Raw genomic sequence first — 20,879 nt, 5'->3', positions numbered from 1 at the left:
AACCGTCTCAGTTAGTATTATTTACTTCTGTAAGTGAGGTTTATAAATAACATGTAATCCATAATATTTAATTGAATTGGTAGTTTCAGATTTTTTATGTGAAATTTCTTCTGTGGTTTGTTGCAAAATAAATATTTACTAATAAATGTATTATCTTGCACCTACAGTAATACTACAGGAATAATAATAATGCATGTAGAAGGTAGCGTAATCATGTAAGATTGGTTGTTACCTCGCCAAGAAAACGGAGAATTTTGGAGGCCGTCCCAAGACACGGAATGGATTGCAATGAATGGATTTCTGTGGTGCATTGGCACTTGGGAAAGCATATATTGTATTTTAGAACCTAACTGCTTCTAATTTTTTCTTTCTTTTTTTCTTTTTTTTTTCGAAACTACACTCTACCATAGTAAGATCTCTACCTACCAAATGCTTCACTTTCGACCCGCGATGAAGTGGGATTTATTCTCCCGTTGCATCCTGGTCGAAATGTGTCGCAGGAATTAATTTAACCTGTCAAAATGGATGTTTGGAGAAGTTTGAATGTGAAGGAGCAAGATTGGTGCTGATCACGTCGTACTAAAGTCGTGGTAGTGTGAAGCCTTACCTTCATACCAGGCTCCCAGATTTTCAAACTAAAAAGCTGGGACACTCTGGCTAAACCGAAACGTCTGGGAGCCGTACCTGTGGGTCATGTTATGACAGTCGTCACCTCCCCTAATTGTATGTATATTATTAAATAAAAATTTGTATTTTTTTGTTATTCTATTTTTGTTTCACTTTGGATGTATTGATTTTTGGTCCACGTTTTCTTTCGCGAGACAGTTCAGTGGTCATCGCGTTCAGTATCCAACAGGGACCCTCGCTGTAACTATGCTAATTTATTGTTCTCGGGTGGCGAAGAAATCCTAGTCATCTCAACGAACTAAACACACACACACACAAAATTTCAAAATTAACTGGAGAGAGAGAAAGGCAAAATTTTAAAAACGAAATCAGTTATACTGAAGGACTGAAACAGGGACCACATGGATAACGTCTTCCATTTTTTAATGCATATTCTTTTTTTTTTTTCTTTTTGTATTACTCTATATAGAGAATCATACCTATAGATAGACTGTAGTGCCGTCCGAGTGAATGTGCCGAACGTTATTAATCGAAACTCTCTCTCGTTACCAAGATGTACAGTATGTGTTGGACAGTGTATTTGTGCATACTATGATGCAGGGGCGTACATAACTACTATGGCGCGAAACTTCCAAGGCGGCCTTTCACCCTAGCCTCCTAAGTCGAATCAATATGCTTTTCAGTTTTGCATTAGTCGCTAATGTTCTTCCACTTTTTTCTTTTTTCTTTTTTTTTCTTTCTATCTTTGAGAGGGTTGGCGTGTAAGTCAATCACACCGCGAACAAAAAGAGGGAAAATTGTTCCAGTCGGCTTTTATAGGCTATATATATTTTCCTTCGATGTGAACCGAAATATTAAACCAGGTCGGTCGGGTGCTCGGACGGAAATTTTGAGTCGAGAATCTGACAATATTGCAACGTGACAAGTGGATGAAACAGTAAAGGCAGATTGTGTTCAGAGAAACATTAATTACATATATGGTGTGTTGTTAAGGCGGGAGCCCTGGGTATTTTCTTGCGGGGGGGGGCTATAAAACGTAATTACGCCACTAATATGATGGCTTGGCAAGTAAGCTTCAACGAGATGTCAGTACCAGAGCCTACGGCTGGTTTGTCACAGAGGGAAGGAGAGGACTCAGACCCCAGCATCTTAATCCAATCTCGAGTGTATATAAATGAAGTAAGAGATCGAGAGATTTCACACATTAAAACTGAGGTAGGCTGTTTAAATCTTTGGGTAGTAATCAGACTGTTGGATGTACGAGGAATCAAAGTCCGATGGCTACTGTGGTTATCATCAATTTCATTAATCTTATGCTGCATCTATTCATAAGTTCTACGTTGGGGGTATCCCAACGAACTTTAATTTCAACGTTCATTTTAGAAGCTTACCGAAATGTATGTTTAATTCCCGAAAGAAGATGTGGCTTATATTTTCGTTGTCTGTGCGAAAATAAAACTTTATTTTCTCCATCAATAAAAACTATCCGGATGATCAAATTTGAATAATAACAACATTAATACTTATTTTCTGGATCGAATTAAGGTGTTACTTATTTGTGGATTAATATTCACAAATATTGTAAAACCGCTTCCTTATTTATCACTCAGTCATTGATAACATCGGAAGATTTGCATAAAATGAATACAAGGGTCAGAATTTGATCTCGTATGATTTATATGATTATCAGACATCAATTCAGACGTATTCTTAACAATTAATTTTTTACTGTTAGGGAAATACAACGTTAAGCCTATTACCAGGACTAAGTTCACGAAAAGTTGTGCACAAGTCAATATTCATCAAATAAATGTCGACATTATAAAAATATCATCAAGTATAACTCAGTAATCCTTTATTTATTTATTTTCTTTTTCTATCGATAATATCAATGTTTATGGATACAGTTGAGCTGACTATCGTCTCCCACGCCATCAACGTTTAAAGATACGGAAGTCATTACTACTTTATATATCATCCTAGGTATGCTGCCATTATTGTCAGGTCACTTACTGCAGTTCAGAAGCTTCCATACTCCACGGTCTTCCACTAACCTCTTCGTCTTCATGTACAATTTTTCTCTTTTGATATCGTCCTTAATTGTAGTCTCCTTCTCCCCTTCCCTCTCTTTCCTGCCATCATACCCTCTAAACGTCCCTCATGATACAGTTCCTTCTTAGCCAATGTCCCAACCAGTTTCTCTCCCCCTTTTTAATAATATCTAAAATTGTTATTTTTTCCCTCACTATTTCTAAGACCCTCTCATTCGTTTTCCGCTCAACCCAGCTAATTCTCCCAATTTTTCTCCACATCCACATTTCGAAAGCTGCCACACGTTTTTCATCACTTTTGCGTAACTCCAATAATAAACATGTTTTAAATATTGTTTTTATGGTCCCTTGGTGGCGCGTAGGGATGCGCACGAGACGAGTCGAGACAGGAGTTTCCTTACAAAATTCGAGTCGAGACACGGCTCTTCCAATAGAGAAATATACATTTTTCGAGTCGAGACTTCATTTTTACAGCATATTTTCGAGACGAGACAGCCACAAATCTTGTCTCGTGCGCATCCCTAGTGGCGCGAAAAGGTATTGATAACTAGTTTCGTTTCACAGTTGTGAAATTATGGTAGACTTGCAAACTACGGAAACTCAATATTGAAACTGATACGTAACTTTTGGCTGCAATAGGGAGACAATAGTGACCTATTAAATAGTAAACTTCTATGACTTCCGGTCTTAGCAGAGGAAATAGGAGAAAAATATTATCTTTTCTTAAGACGCTGAACCAACTACAAATAACCGTTCGTCTCTATCTGTTGTCGTTTTTGTTCTATGATGATAAAAGTTGAAACCGGAAATTGACTATTTTCTATCATTTGCGGTTCGAATAGATTGTTAACGGATCGACCCTATTTATTCGATTACTAAATCTGTTCTGAAAAAAAAAAAAAAAAAACGGTTCTTGATCTCTCTTGTCTTTCTTGCTTTATGGAAATCAGTATTGAAACTCGAAAGAGCAAGTGAATTTGAACCAGTTCCAGGTTTGATAGAGTGGTACGGTTCAATATGTTTTTTTTTCTTGTGACTGAATCGATTCCATGAAAACGTTTGTCGCTATCTAGTACCGTTTTTCATCAATGGCGATTAAGGCTCGTCGCTAAGCTTACTCCTACTTTTTATTTAAAGAAATTAGTGAATAGGTTAAAAACAATGAAGAATGTCAAAAAATATAGAAAGAAAACCAGATAGTACCTACAAAACGGTATTAAACAAACTAATGAACCTTTTCTTATAGATCAGAAATTTGGATGCGCAGTTTAGGACGTCACAATTCTTGGACATCCAAATATATGCAGTATACGAAGAGTCTTAAAAACAATGCTTAGTTCCATATAATATCGTTTTCCAGATACTTTCTGGCTCACTTTCTACATTCTTTATATTCTTCATTGTCTTCAAGATATTCATGTTTTTTTTTAAAGTAGGGTTGAGCTTAGAGAAGAGCCTTAACGTTGAAACCGGAAATCTACTATTTCTACTACTTCCGGTTTGAATAGAGGGTTGTTGAAGGAGATGGAAATTATTCTTGAGAAGCTGAATTAATTACAGGAAACCACTTCTCGATATCTTTTACCGTTTTTGCTCTGATATGTCTATAGACTAACAAATCTTTAAAAAATAATATGATTGATTGAATGCCATAGGGCAGGTAGTATAGAGTTAGAAATTCACTTTTATAGGCTTTACGTGAAGAAAGCTAATTTATTACAACAATATATAACAAAGTGCATATAAGATAAACCATTACCAAAAGAGCTTATTAAATGAATGATATTTACAAGATAATTGAAGGGTTCACATTCTCGTCTTACATGTCAGGACTGTCTATGTGTATTTTTCACCAGAGTCACTAACAGAGCTCTATGCGAGCGTACTTACAGTGTCTTTACGTCCATTGCCATCAGTAACAGAACTACTCCTTCCCAATGTCACTTTTCTACGAAGCAAGAGTGGTAACTAGGAGGTTGATAGATTATCTGCACCCTTAGACTGAATTGTCTACGGTTTTTATAATACTTTCATTTCACGGAACTGGAATTGTTTTTGTTTTCACTTTTCTAAATTCGTCCGCGTTACCTACAAACGTGCTGTTAGTTCTATTTAAAAATGTTTTCACTCTGCTATATTGTTCTAGAAACTTAGAGTTGATCCGTTAACTGTGTACTTCTATATTATTATTTTTAAACCTCAAAATGAGGAATGTCTTAATCCTCGGCTCAAAAAAATGTCTGTCATCTGTTCTTATGAACTAGTGACTTTTAAACCTCAAAATAAAACACTAAAGGGTGTGAACACATGGGATGAAAAAAAAAAAACACTGACATGCGAAGAAGGTCCATGTGAAAATGCAGAAGGCTGCAAACTGGAATGCCGTGGAGAAGTGCTGGTTGCATATCGTACCGGAGCACTAGGAGCAGGGCTGGCTGCGTCGCTCTGAAGCTAGAAGTCTCTGGAGACAGGGCTGTTTGGATCTCTCAGGAACAGGAAATCTCTGGAGACATTGCCGGCTTCATTTCTCAGGAACAAGACTGTTTGCATCTCTCAGGAACAGGTATTCTCTGGAGGCATGCTGGCTGCATTTCTCAAGAACAGAGCTGTTTGCATACCCAGGAACAGGAAATCTCTGGAGACATTTCTCGCTGCATTTCTCAGGAACAGGGCTGTTTGCATCTCTCAGGAACAGGAAATCTCTGGAGACATTGCTGGCTGCATTTCTCAGGAACAGGGCTGTTTGTATCTCTCAGGAACAGGAAATCTCTGGAGACATTGCTGGCTGCATTTCTCAAGAACAAGACTGTTTGCATCTCTCAGGAACAGGAATTCTCTGGAGGCATGCTGGTTGCATTTCTCAGGAACAGGGCTGTTTGCATCTCGCAGGAACAGGAAATCTCTGGAGACATTGCTGGCTGCATCCCTCTGGGTTCTGGAAATGGCTGTCCCAGGGCGGGTGGAGCACGGGTCCAGGAAGTAGGACGTAAATGAAAGGAACTCAAAAAAGGACGTGGATCAAAAAATGAAAGTACGCCTGTGTACGAGTTTCTCTGTTAGGTTTGTAGGCAAGGCTTCTTATATTCAAATTTCAGTATATGAAAAGAAGAAAAAAATGGAAAGAAAGGTGAAAAGAAAAATAATGAGAAGACATGTCTGATACCATGTATGCACCACAAAATTACTGTTGACAAAGGTCACGGGTGAAAAAAAATGTAATCGGCGACAGACAGAAAATAGTGCAAGATGTTTGTAGGAGGCAATAATTATTGCAAGTATTGGAGCTAATCGGGAGTCGAAGGCAGGAATTTGTGGAACGAGGGACAACACAATAAACTGCAAGGAGGAAAAGGGATGGAAGTAGGAGTGAATTATTATTATTATTATTATTATTATTATATTATTATTATCATTATTATTATTATTATTATTATTATTATTATTATTATTATTATTATTATTATTATTATTATTATTATTATTATTATTATTATTATTATGGTAGTCCCTATAATCTGGTGTAGTTCTTTTGTTGTGGTCCTCAACAGAAACAAAATATTTTGGTAGAAGAGTAACGGTATGGAGAGGCGGTTTTGTCCACTAGCATAAGTAGGTCATACTGCATCATAGAGAATTCAGGGTAAATGACCTGTGCGAAAGTGTTTTCTTGGTGATTTGTACCGTAATTTTGTGCGAGTAGAAGGAAGGTTCAAGGGTGAAAGTTTAATGTGTATGTGAGTAGGACATAAACAGGATGTTATTATGACCGTCCGGAAGAAGAAATTTGGTACGTATTACCTAGAAATTCTCTTTTTATTTTTATTTATTTATTTTGTTGTTGTTGTTGTGGAAATAAAGTAAACACCTAAGTTTAAAGATAAACAGTATGTTACGCTGAATTAGTGAGTGATCAGATGTATCGAAGGCAAAGGGGTCGTAGGAAAGGAAAGGACATAGTGGCGGAGTAGTATTTCGTGGGGGTGGGTCACGACGTAACCGTATATTTGAATCGAAAGAAACGGATTTTAGTCGCTTTGTATTAAGATGCTATGAAAATGGTAAAGGGTGGGTGTGTCTATTCTGATATAAACAATGTCTATTGAGCGTGAGTTGTATGAAGTATTCAACAGATTTCGTTCATGTATCCTTAGAGCGCTCAAGTTTTTGAACAGAACCAGCTGTTCAAGATTAAGATACAGGAAGGAAATACGTGAATATAAACAAGTACTTTTCCTTGCATGCTTAGGAAAAGGTGTGTTGAGAACATTCAGTGTCGCTATTGTTTAAGTGGCGTGTTACGTACGTGAAGGGAAGGAAGGGGAAAAGGGATAAGAGGTTAAGGTGTATCGGGAAATGAACCAATGCCTCAATATGAAATCAGGATTTGAGAGGTGAGATATGAATGCATTGTATGGTCGAAAATGATTGCACGGGAGAAAGATTTGTGTGAAGTGTGTTGCCTACCTAACAGGGAATTTGAAAATAAAGTTCCTTTTGAAATATGAGTCATGGCAGAACGAGAGACAAAGTCGGAAGTTTTGCCAGCTTAAACTTTAATTAGGTGATTTCAAAAAACGCTTATATTTCATTTCGAACTCTGAATTAGGTGTTGTTGGTGGTACGTAATGTTTCAAACGAGTCTTTCCTATAAGGGTGGGTTTACCCTCTATGTCAACGAGGACTTCGTTTGGAGAAACAGTTGATATGAGCCTATAAGGTCCTTTATAAATTCTGGACAGTGGTTTACAAGTACCAGGCTGAGAAGATGTGTCCAAAATCATAACTTGAGAGTCCGGTAGGAACTCTGTGGGTGGTTTGCTTGATTCGACTTTTTTCTTGAAGTCAAGAAATGCTTGATGCTTCCTATATTCAACTAAATCCCTCATGTCTTTCAGTGCCAAAAGGCGGTCCTGTAAATCTAGATGTTCTTTCTCAACATGCAGCAAGTTATCTATGGGTAGGCGAGGAGGTACTCCATATAACAATTCATGAGATGAGACACCTAAAGATGTTAATGGAGTCTTGTTAAGTGCGGAAGTGGCGTGAGGCAAATATTTTGGCCAGAGTTTTTGGTTAGATTGACACAGAAATTTAAGACTGGTTTGCAATGTGCCCAGACGTTGTTCAACTTTTCCTAGTGTGAAATGCTGATATGGTAATCCATACTTAACTGTAATGTTGAGTGATTTGAGAAAGCTCAGGGATAAAGTGGAAGTGTGGCTTGACTGACGGTCAGTATAAATACAGGAAGGAACACCAAAGGGAATGATTATTTGATTAGTAATGAAGGAAATGAAATTGTCAGTATTTGGGGTAGTGATGGGTTGTGTAATGGTAAAGCCTGTGCAATGTTCGGTTGCGGCATAGAAATATTGGTATTTCTCTGGGTCACTGGCTATGAATTTCCCTGCTAAGTCCAAGCTATAAACCGAAAATAGGGGAGCTTGGGGAAAACGTTGTATGTTGGGGTTGTTGGGCAAATAATTGCGTTTGAAAATTGCACACTGTTTGCAAGATTTGAGTTCACTCGCTAACCAAGATTTCAAGCGTGGTACGTAATATTTATAACGTATCATCCAGTAAAGTTTGTTAAAGCCTACATGAGTAAGTTCACCGTGGTATTCCTGAAATAAAGCAGGTTTTAGCGCGTCCGGAATACAGACAAGCAAACGGGTTTGCGAGGCACGATACATTTTTCTGTACAAGATGTTGTTCTTAAGAACGTACTGTTTCGTGAGACGTTGAAAGGCCGGGTCTGATTCATTTTGGTATTTAGAGTCGTAATAATTTTGCCAAAAAAACGGTCCTGAAGCTGGAGATTTGGTAGGTCAGTGTTGTCACCTATTGTAGTTAGAACAGTAGGAGGAGTGTCCTCCAAGGATGGGTGGGTCTGGTCAGTATCAGTGGTGTTGGAAAAGAGGACGGCATCGGGAGTGTCATCCTGTTCTAAGGCAATGGCGTCTGGTGAGACGTCCAGAGGAAAACGGCTAAGTAGGTCGGCGACTGCGTTAGACTGACTTTTTATGTGTTTGATTGTAAAAGTGAAAGTGTTGATATAAGTGATCCACCGGAGAATTTTTGCGTTTGGGATAACAGTTTTCCTAATAGCGAGAAGGGAAATGTTATCAGTGATCAAAGTAAAATGTTTTCCCAGAAGGTATTTTTCTAATTTCTTAAGCGAAAAGAAAATTGCATACAATTCCTGATGAAAAATTGGGAGTGGGTTGACAGTTTTTGGATGCCTGGAAGAAACATAACAGACGGGCTGAATTACATTAGAGCTAAGGTCTTTTTGTAACAATAGGGCGCCAACGCCTAGGGCTGAGGAATCGCACATTAAAATATGTTCTGTGTTCTTTGTTGAGTACAAAGCAAGCACTGGTGGGGAAGTGAGGAGGTGCTTCATCTGGTCGAAGGCACGGTCTCTTTCAGGTGTCCATATCAATTTGCGATTTCCATTCGAAATAGCTTCATAAAGTGGGGCTAATATGAGAGAAATGTGATGGAAAAATTTCCTAAAGTAATTAGCCGAAGCCAACCAACTTTTTAACCCTTTGATGGTGGTTGGTTTGGGTGCATTGGCGAGGGCAGCGGTTTTCTCGGGATCAGGTTTGACTGTATGATTTTCCACAATATGACCTAAGCATTTAATCCGTCTAGCGCCAAATACTGATTTGTTGATATTGAACAGCAAAGAATGTTTTGCAGCTGTATGAAAAAATGCGCGTAAAACTGTCATCATGTGATCAAAAGAATCAGCATGAATATACATGTCATCTACGAACGAAGTGATGTTATTGGTATATAAATCCCGAAAGATAGTTTGCAGTACCTGTTGTAATAAAATAGATGAATTTTTGAAACCCTGTGGAATTGAAGTGAGTTGCATATGATTGAAGGGCAAAGAGAGGCCCTTTAAACTAAAGGCTGTTGCAGGGCGATCATCAGGATGAAGGGATAACTGATGAAAAGAGGAATGGAGATCGAAACTCGAAAAAAAGGTGGAATCACTAAGCGAATCTATAACGTCCTGTATGTCCTCTAATGGAGAAGCTAAAGTCCGGCATTTCCCATTTAGAACCCTCAAATCAAATACGGCTCGAAGAGATTCAGAATTCGGTTTTAAAACAAATAGGATGTTGTTTTTATAGGGGGAATCCGACTTTTCAAAAATCCCTTGGTTCAAAAGTTGTATAACTAACTCTCTCGCTTTGGGACGTAATTTGTGCGGAATGACAAAAGAGTTACACTGAAATGGAGTTTTGTCTTCTAAATCTAATGTTGCCACAAAAGAATCTATCTTGGTAAAATGGTCACTTGCCCATTGAAATAAAAAGGCATATTCGGAGAGTAATTCCCGCATTTGAGCTTGTTGTTCCTCATTCATGTCTGGAGACAGCTTAAATTTACTAATATCTATGAGATGACCAATTTCTTTAAGACGCTTTTCTTTGTTGCGTGCCGCATCTTCGTCTGTAGGAAAATATATTTGCCTAACAGTCAGGATATTGTGGTCATTGTCTTGTTGGGAAAAGAGAGAACCTATAACTACCGGATTATGAGCCTGAATCGTTTGCTTTTTGTTTGTGAGATTAGCTAACGGGAGAACAAGGTTTTGTGTGGAGACTACAGTATGTGCCATATAACATTTACTTAAATTCCGAGAAATCGGTGTATGTAGGCGAAACTGTGCATCAGGGAAATACCCATTAGTAGCCAGTGGTATGAATCTAACAGAATGAGGGGGAATAACGGTAGTGCGCCGCGCAAAAAATACAACCTGAGGTTTGGAGTGTTTTTGAAAGAAATGCGAGATGTTAATACTAACTGGGTTTTTATCCTTTACAGTATGTGGCATTTTTCCAAAATGTTTCAAGGACAAAGTGCCTTGTGAGTAATCCAAAATTGATTGGTGATCTTGCAAAAAACGTGATGAAAGAAGGGGTGGGAAATTTTTGAAGGGAACTAACCGAAAAAGAATGGAGTAATTACGACCATTAAAGTTAATTTTGAGAATAGTAGCGCGATTTAATTGGACGGGTTTGTCTGACAAACCGTGAAGAAGGGACGGGAGATGGAAAGTATGAGCATTCGGTTCCAATAATTCAATTGGAAATAATCCTACGTCTGCACCACTATCGAGGCAGAAAAGTAATTCTTTGTTTGCGTACGTGCCCTGTATATACGGAGAATTTCCTTTAAATTGCAAGGGAAGGGTATGGTAGTCCTGGCTAGTCGCTGTGGGAGATGAAGAGGAAGGGGGAGCGAAGATTGGGTGGTTAACGCGCGGTGAGGTGACTCCCGCGCTAATTTTGGCCGTTTTTTGAATTCTTAGGTGTGTTTAGTGTGGTCCCAGGGGCAGAAGGAGGGAACGGAGGTGGGGGATACTGAAAAAAAGGATGATAAAACGGGTAGGGAGGAATAGGTATTTGGGTAGATTGTGTGGAAAAAACATTCTGGGATGGAGGTTGTTTGTTCTGACTGGAACGCCACTGTTTCTTGGAGTTCTTTCGTTTGGTATTGTTTGTAGATGAAGGTTCGTTTGTGAAGTTATGAGAAGGATGGGAAGGGGTTGAAGAAACGTGTTGGCAACATTGATGTTGCTGTGTGATACAGTTAGTGCAGGAGGGTGTACTGGGATTGGTGGTATGGGAATGTGGGAGGGAAATGGAGTGCATAGCGCAAGCTGCACATGAGGTAGAGGTGGAAGCAGTGGAATGAAAATGTGGAGGAGTCGGTGAAGAGCAGTGTTGATAGGAGGTTGTGAGAGAATTGGTGGGATGGGAATGTGGGAGGGGAGCGGAGTGCGTAGTGCAAGGTGCACATGAGGTAGAGGTGGAAGCAGCGGAATGAAAAGGTGGAGGAGTCGGCGAAGAATGGTGTTGATAGGTTGTGAGAGAATTGGTGGAATGGGAATGTGGGAGGAAGGAAGAGGAAGGTGAGTGAGTTGGGTTCGGGGAAGAAGGTCGGGATGGTTTGGAGGAGTAGAAGCGGTTATGAGGACTTGGAGAACGGGAACGGGAGGGAGCAAAATGGACAGAAGCGGATTGGGAATTTGAAAGAGTATTAACATGGAGACGGAGTTGAGATATTTGATCTGTTAGTTCGGAAATAGCCTGCGCTGTGGTATCGGTCGCGGTTGTGGAATGTGTCTTTGTTTCGTTTTCCCGTTTGTGAACAAGGTGGTTGGTCCGTTCCAGTAAGGTTACTTCATCTAAGAGGGTGGGATAATCTGAAATTGTGCGCGTTCCAAACCAACGAATATATTCAGGTAACATATTAGAAACACATTCTAACAAAAATTCCTGAAAGTCTAGCTGGGTATAAGCTTGGTCTGCTAAATGCTTTTTGGAAAAGACATAATGAGAGAGAGGTTCGTTGGGGAGCTGAACGCGTGAACGGTATTGGTGAATACGGGAACGGGGGACCTGATCTTGACCAAACTGACGTAAGAATTTTGATTGGATGGTTGCCCAAGGTTGGGATGAGAGGTTCTGGGTGGAAAACCAGAAATGAGCGGGTCCAACTAAGGATTTCTCAAAAATCTGCACACATTTTGAGTCTGACCAATTATTCACTAATGCGATTTTGAGAAAATTCTTTAAGAATATTTCCGCGGATGGGTGCGTACTTGGATCATATATGTCGGGAATGATAGAAACTGTTCCAGAAGTATTATTGATATTGTTGTCTGAAGTGGAATTCATGGTGAGAGGTATGAAAGACTAGCAGCGTTCACCCCGCTTCGCTGGGGTCACCCCGGAACGCAATAAACTTTGTTACTTAGATAATTTTTACTTTTTCGCTTTCAAGTGATATGATAAAAACCATAGAAGATTGCAGTAAATGTTAACATTATATCGCCTGTCATTTATGTTAATCCGCCGAGTGACACGGTCATGTGGGTTGCATATAAATACGGTTAGATTTAGCTATGATGAGCTAACAAAGGATTTCTACGTTATGGACACTTGAATGGTCAATTATCTCAAGACACTGGTAATTGAAAATTAAAGTGATATGATAAAAACCATCTAGGGTCCAAATCTTAATAACCCCCCAAAAATGAAAGAAATTGGTTCAGCCGTATTAGCGTGATGAGCTAACAAAGGATTTGTACGTTCTCTTTTATATATATAGATGCTTGTCTACGAGTTATAGGCATATCATAACAGAAAGTATAAGTATAATGAAATATGAAAATAAAAGTCTTGCCTTACAAGTATGTGAAATGTACACAAGACAGTCTTAACAACGAGAGCTTAAATTCCTCGGTAGTATAGTGGTTAGTATCCCCGCCTGTCACGCGGGAGACCGGGGTTCGATTCCCCGCCGGGGAGCCATAACAAATCTTTAAAAAATAATATGATTGATTGAATGCCATAGGGCAGGTAGTATAGAGTTAGAAATTCACTTTTATAGGCTTTACGTGAAGAAAGCTAATTTATTACAACAATATATAACAAAGTGCATATAAGATAAACCATTACCAAAAGAGCTTATTAAATGAATGATATTTACAAGATAATTGAAGGGTTCACATTCTCGTCTTACATGTCAGGACTGTCTATGTGTATTTTTCACCAGAGTCACTAACAGAGCTCTATGCGAGCGTACTTACAGTGTCTTTACGTCCATTGCCATCAGTAACAGAACTACTCCTTCCCAATGTCACTTTTCTACGAAGCAAGAGTGGTAACTAGGAGGTTGATAGATTATCTGCACCCTTAGACTGAATTGTCTACGGTTTTTATAATACTTTCATTTCACGGAACTGGAATTGTTTTTGTTTTCACTTTTCTAAATTCGTCCGCGTTACCTACAAACGTGCTGTTAGTTCTATTTAAAAATGTTTTCACTCTGCTATATTGTTCTAGAAACTTAGAGTTGATCCGTTAACTGTGTACTTCTATATTATTATTTTTAAACCTCAAAATGAGGAATGTCTTAAGACGTACAGATGAACAGACGGATATAGCCGTTCTATCCGATACTTATACGTAGCAAAGTTAGAAAGTCTAAAAAATCAACGTGTAAATTTTGTATATACATTTAGAAAATTTTCGAGGGAGACGATCAGAGATCTTTGAACTCGAAATGAGACGAGAGCCACGTGGCTCAGTGATAGAGCGCTTACTCCTGGTGCGTGAGGTCCCTGATTCGATCATCGGCTAAGTAAGTTTGTGGTGGACAACATCGTGTCCGTGGGTTTTCGAGAGGTACTTCCCTTTCCTCCTACCTTATCATTCCACCAATTCTTCCATCATTATTCACTTGCTTTAATCATCTTCTACCTTAGCTTAACATGCATAATCGTAGGACGTTAAACTTAAAGATTTCATTTCATTTCGATACAAGAAAGATTTCTTCGAGAATCGAGACGAGGCGAGACCTACAAAATGTACGAGACGTAACGAGACAACATTATGTCTCATGTTGTCTGTCTTGTGTGCAACTCTTTCAGTGAGGATCAAATATTTTGTGATCGTGCCCAATACACTGATTGATTCTTGCGCTTTCTCGGATTCAGGCTCTGGCTCACTCTCCGCTAATGAAGATCGCGCTGAATTATTTGTGCTTGATGTCGATTGAACCCGACAGTCAACGAGTCAAACTCTCGAATTTGGACATTAAAAAAAAACTTAGTACACACTTATTTTAACTTTTCGAAAGAAAAAACGATAATGCCACAAAGATGTTCAGCAGAATTCAAACAAATCAAACGGTGTTAATCGCTTGTGCGTATGAACGAAAAGTGACAGATAGCGCTGATGCTAAATGCCCACATGAACTTCCCACCAATCAATAAAGGCCGTATGAATAGTATCCTCTCCACTACCTATGTGAACCTTCTGTCACCCTGGGTAGCAAATGTTCCTCGTGTGAATGACGACACAAGACGTCACTTTACGTTGGCACTGACGTTCGCCCTGCCTGTCTGTGTCTCTTTTTCTTTGATGTTGCTAGAATGCGGCGGGACCTTTGATCGTGTGATGTGTTCCTGATTTTCGGAATACGCTGCGAAGTTGTGTGTTGTGCAGCGAATGGGGAAAGTAATAAGGTAAAAAAAAAAAAAAAAAAAGTGCATGTGCGTTGGTTGTTATTATTATATTTATTTTGTATATTTACTGTATATATATATTTTATTCATTTTATCGTTAATTGTTATTTTTTTTATTGTCATTTGCTTAACTATTTATTTTAGTTTATGAGCTTAATGGTGGATAAATGAACAGTATTATAAATCACAGGCCTTTACGTATGGGAGATCCGGGTTCAACTTCCGGTTGGAACTGTTGCGGTTCAATTCTACCGTTAAGCTGTAGATCTACTTTTTTATTTGAATTATTTTTTTTCTCTCTCTCTCTCTTCCAAGCCTTCCCCCCTGGTCCAGTGGCTACCGTGTGCGCTTTTGGTTCGGATTTCACCTTAAACTGTAGGTCCAGGTCTCGTATTGCCTCGGTGGTGAAAGGAAAACTAAATTCCAATAAGTCCAACTCAATCCACTTCAGTCCAATTCAATCTACTTCAATCCAATCCAATATCTTTAGAAATAAAGTTTAAGCCCTATAATTCTGCTCTTTGGACCATGGATGAGAAATGAATTATGATAATGAACGATGAGAGGAAATACTCAGGCTTTGACGTTATTCAAACTCGTGACAGACAACTTTTTACATCAGCAGCCTTATGTTTTAGATCGGTAACTGGCAATGTCGATACCCGTGAACTCGATTCTCGGGTTTAATCGGCCTCAAGCTCAATAATTGAGTACGATCACTTATGAGCATGAGGGCTAAAAGTGGAGCGAGCTAGAGCTTCAGCCCGACTGAACACGGGCCCTAATGAGGCTATCAAGGGCGAGACCAATCATGTCAATGATCGTTAGTGGAGCAAGTACGGGCCTCACTAATGAGACTAGCGAGTGCGAGACCAATCACGTAAATGATTATTAGTCGAGCTAGTAAGGCTTCATTGGGGATAGCGAGTTGGGGCTCGATCGGGTGCGAGGCAAAGCTAGGGTGAATAAATAACACTGAGATTAACGTGAGCCCCTTTGATGGTAGTGAGCCTGATTGCAAAATGTCCATTTCTGGCCAGCAGTTCTACATTTCATATTTGGCACTTCCAATATGACACTACTAGTTATTCAAATTCTAGGGTCCAGTTTTGCAAAATGTGCAAGTAGGGCTGCGTGATATTTCAATGTATCAATCGATCGATCGATCGATATTTTCAAAAATCGAAATATCGGTGTAAAATTCGTCTAATAGATATATCGATATTTTAAGTTTCGATATTGTCAATATGCAAGAGGTTACGATATTCTCCATTTTCTTATAAAAATTTAGTTATGGTTGGTGGTTTTCTGTACAGCGGTGGACACTTCTAAATGGTACACCTTAGCCGTAAATCTCCATATGGCTGTACCATTTAGAAGTGTCCACCGCTGTACAAGAAGTAGAAGAATTCTTGTACAGAATCTTGTATTGAATCTAGAAAGAAGTTTCTAGATTCAATTATATAAACAGCACTTTTGCTAGTTTGCTGAATCCTTCTCTACTTTCGAGTGGCTACCCAATAAAACAGAAGAAAGTATGGTGATTGTGAAAATAATTCGTGATTTCAATGGATTTCACGTTTTATGGCTCCTACATGCCGATAACGTGATTGCCCGTCTGTTCATCCATTCATTCCAATGTATGTACACTTAGGGCTGAGTTGTTTCAATATGTCGATCGATCGACCGAAACTTTTATAATTATATCGGTATCGAGAATTATTACTGGCCGATACATTGATAATTTTCGATATATCAATCAAGTTTTGATGTTTTATTCGCATAGTTTCGCAGAATTTCTGATTTCTGATTTAATCTGATTTAAAATAAATGAAATGATTAGACTTCATGTAATAGATGTGTTTAGTATGTCAGAGAACAAGTTCAAAAGAATTATCATGCAATAACTTATGTATAACTAGATAACGTATATTTGTATATGTATAATAGTGTATGTTAAATAATTCTGTATACGACACTATAACTGGGCATTAAGCCTGTTGTGTTGTCCTTATGAAATAAATAAATAAATAAATAGTCTTACTTGCAAGTTCTACCATATGCGTATTTACAGTTTCAGTGCTGGAAAGGAACGTTATATTGGGAATCACACAAGCAAGTATAAACACACAAACAAGAGATATTATTACTGTCACAGCTAAATTGTTAGCTGACACACCAAAACATTAGTCTACACATTAGTCTACCGGTTTCCATGATATAACTGGGAAGTTCAATGCTGGGTTCAGTCAGTATTTAAACCAAGTGACCTTCCGGAAAAATTAGGTAGCGATGATAGTACTACGTTCACCCAGCATCGTAGTAACTAGTACGTACTGTTAAACTTTTACAAATATTCGTTATTTAATAACTTTTCTGTTATTCAAATATTTGAACATTCAAATAATGAATTATTCCAATAGTGAAGGCAAATAAGGCAATTAAAAAGAAAACTGTCAAATAACGGAGATGTAATAGCCTCACAATTCCCAATTGCAAATCTCCCATTGGTTTCGTCAAACCCTTCCGAGCTTCCTGCTAAGGAGTTTATTATAGTTTTAGTTGATATCTTAAATTTCCATTAACGTTCTAATATGGTAGGGAAAGAGTCGAGTTCGATTGCCAGTGTTCGGATGTTATGTTAATCAGTAAACGTACGACCGGGTCTCGAAATAAACCATTAAACTCCAATAATAATAATAATAATAATAATAATAATAATAATAATAATAATAATAATAATAATAATAATAATAATAAAAAGTATACAAATTACTATTGTCTTCCGCCTTACCTCTAAAAGGTGATAAAGCCACGTGTAACTGAAACGCACTGATTTATTAACCAACGTTTGTACTCTTCTACAAAATAGTTCGCCGCTTTTGATTATTACGTTTATTATGAGACACCGTACAAAACTTCAAAAATCACAAAAATATACAGATTATCCTAATACTGTACTATTGCAATCGAGTATGCCAGAATACTTATGATGATGATGAAGTATCGGAAGTCTTATAGAACGGCTTTGTCCGTCCGTCAGTCTGTCGTTTAGCAATCGATTCAACGTCCCGAAGATAGGTTCCATCTCCTCTGTTAACTCTCAATTCAAACCGGAGATGAAGGGGACGCGGTGGCTCAGTGGTAGAGTGTTCACCTCCGGTGATTGGGGTCCTTGGTTCGATCCCAGCTCGCGCCGTGTGGACTTTGTGGTGGACAAACATCGTGCTCGTGGGTTTTCTCGGGGTTCTCCCGTTTCCTCCTACTTTCTTCATTCCAGCATTTCATTCATCTCTCATCATCACCGTCTCCTTTAGCCTAACCAGCATAACCGTGGGACGTAAAACTTAAAGATTTCATTTCATTTTTTTCAAACCGGAGATGGTTCAAATTAGTTGAACGTTTATCGCCACATAACAAAAAGTAATAACAGATAACGAGAAGTGTTTTTAAATGACTCAGCGTCTCAGAACAACATGCCATGACAATCCAAAACACTCTACTAAAACCGGAAGTGGTTCATATTTACTATCACTTTTACTATTACTTCCAGGTTTCAATTCTGATTTCACTAGATCAAAAGCTGTACATACTATCAAGATGCGGTTTTTGCAATTGATTCAGCGTCTCAAGAATAAGTCCCATTTACTCTGCAAACCTCCTATTCAAACAGGAAATGGTTAAAATGAGCCATTTCCGGTTTCAACGTTTGTCGGCATGGAACGGAAACGGTAATAGATAGCAATAATCTGTTTTTGGCAAACGATTCAGCGTCTCAAGACAACATATTATGACTATGAATAACACTCTACCGAAATTAGAAATGTTTAAAATTTACTACTACTTCCGGTTTCAATAGTTCTTTGCGTAGAGCAACCGATAGATGCTGTTAAGATGCATTTTTTTCTTTTTTGCAATGGATTCAGCGTCCCAAATGTAAAGTTTACTCCCTTCCTTAGCCCTCTATTTAAACCGGAAGTGGTTGAAATAAACGATTTTTGATTTCAACTTTTATCGCCATAGAACAAAAATAGTAAGGGATAACGAATAAGGCTTTTTGATATGGACACGGTGTCCGGGACAATGTACTTATTTGTTATAGGATGTCCTGGATTGTTAATCTAACTTAATAAAGTTTACCAAACCTTAGATGTCCAAATGAGATTTTTTTTTAAATGCTATATCATTATCTTTATGCGTAGAGAATGAGAAGTGTTTTTGAAGCCTAATTACCACTTTTTTTTAAAACCAATTTATCATAATTTTTGTCCTAAATGTTAATTTGCTTTACTTACACATGCTGTTTTCACTATTAACAAAAGAGTTGTTGACAACAACACGAATTAAATATTAATAATATATATTTTGCTTCCAACAATTAACAGGTACTGTTCCTTATGGTCACAACATATTATTATTATTATTATTATTATTATTATTATTATTATTATTATTATTATTATTATTATTATTATTTTATAAAGGGTCTAATTTGATTGCTGACTCTAACTTATCAAAATTAAAACAAGATGTTAGATGGAAAATTTAGTTTCTATTTAGTTTATTAATTTTTATCAATGATTACATGCGAGTATACTCATCCACTGATAGAGGTTTTACTACAATATTTATTTACATTTAGTGTTTACAATATTGTTTCAGATCTGTGACACATTCTACACTGCTGATCTGAATGCTCCACTTCTATTCTCATGCCCTTATCCGTACGACGGAACAAAAATCCTTGTAGAAGGAACAATCGAATACCGCAACTTGCAGAGAGGTAGAAGCATACCTGCTATCATATGATACTTTCCTAGTTCGTTAAGACAAAATTCGTTCGCCACCACGATGGGTGAGAAACTCGCGCCCATCGGATTCGGTTTCTTTGGCGGATGGATAAAAGGCAAAACAAAAGGAGATGAGTCTCCGCGTCACATGGTTCATTTCGCAATTCGAAATTTCTTTTCCTTTCGACTTCCACCCACGCAATATCTTCCGTATGTCTTTGACAAACTCTGGATCTCTTTTCCCAAATTTTCACTAGTATAATATGACCTGGAGGGAGGTGACCACAAACTGTTAAACTTCAGCAACAACAACAACACAAAACTTAGTGCAGACCTTTCTTTCCAAGTTTTTTTGTGTGGCATACCTTCACGTGTATTATTGTTGCTGGTTACTATAACGTTGTTACGCATCCATGGAAACCGTGTAACGCAGGTGCGCGCGCTGGTACACCGCATCTTCGCGTCGAATTCTTTTGTCAGGCACTACTAACTAACTAACTAGCTACTATTTATTATCTATTACGAGTTAGTGTCGTCCATTCCTAAGCACCCCTTCTGGACTTGGGCCAATGGCGAACTGTAAAATTTAATTTAGAAGGGATTCGACAAAAAGTTATTATATACATGAAATCTGGTAAAAGTATTATTATATATTTATTTATTTAAAAAATGAATGACAGACAGGTTGGGGACTACCACGAAAAAGTATTTTAGTTTAATGTTTCACACTTAAACCCTTTAGGCTAAAGGACATGGATAATTAATGGAAATTAATGATTGAGAAATGAAATGTTTGTGCTCTCCCACTGGGTACTTGCCTTGACTGTAAAATTTTATTAGATTCCGTACTTTCATCAACTACAAACAGAATATTTTATACAGATTTGTTAGATTGGTGACTGCTTACTTCTGTCGCATATCTTTCATGTAATTCTTAATTATAAAAAGATAGCATTTAAACCTTATTAGGACTATTTTCTTTACGTGTTTCAAACAAAAGGGAAAACAAGTTACATACGCCTTGCAATATACATCACACCGTGTATTTCTAGCAAATTGTTAAAGCATTTCTTCAGGATTTATAGGAATTTCCATTGATTACTAAAAAGGGGCCAGGATTGTAAGCAGATATTCTATATTGTATTCTATGGTTAGCTTTTCAGATCCTTTAGCAATGAAATTAATTTTCGCCAAAGAAGCCAGCGCAGGTAAAGTAGCCAGTATTTACAACATTTGCATACATTGGGATAAAATGTTTGATTGGACTGTAACAATGCATCAGTACTGTTCGAGTGAAAACTGTCATTCCACGTTATTATCCACAGTTCAAATACAGAGAGTGTAATTACG

General features: G+C 38.0%; 1 protein-coding gene and 1 non-coding gene across 2 annotated transcripts in view; one reads left to right on the top strand and one right to left on the bottom strand.

Moving 5' to 3' along the window:
• The window catches only part of LOC145686428 (phenazine biosynthesis-like domain-containing protein 1), a 51,964-nt gene extending 47,351 nt beyond the window's left edge, over positions 1–4,613 (bottom strand). Inside the window, exon 1 of the mRNA XM_081759724.1 lies at positions 4,569–4,613. Within this exon, the coding sequence (XP_081615850.1) occupies positions 4,569–4,591 (23 nt within the window). The 5' untranslated portion in view covers positions 4,592–4,613. The remainder of the gene's footprint in view (positions 1–4,568) is intronic.
• Positions 4,614–12,946: 8,333 nt separating this feature from the next.
• Positions 12,947–13,018, top strand: TRNAD-GUC (transfer RNA aspartic acid (anticodon GUC)). Its single transcript has one exon. It is a non-coding gene; the product is annotated as a tRNA-Asp (tRNA).
• Positions 13,019–20,879: the final 7,861 nt, after the last annotated feature.

Source organism: Thermobia domestica, chromosome 5, assembly GCF_964235325.1.
Source record: "Thermobia domestica chromosome 5, izTheDome1.hap1.1, whole genome shotgun sequence".
Lineage (NCBI taxonomy): Eukaryota > Metazoa > Arthropoda > Insecta > Zygentoma > Lepismatidae > Thermobia > Thermobia domestica.
The sequence above is the reverse complement of the archived record's forward strand: the minus strand, read 5'-3'. Positions and strand labels throughout refer to the sequence as shown.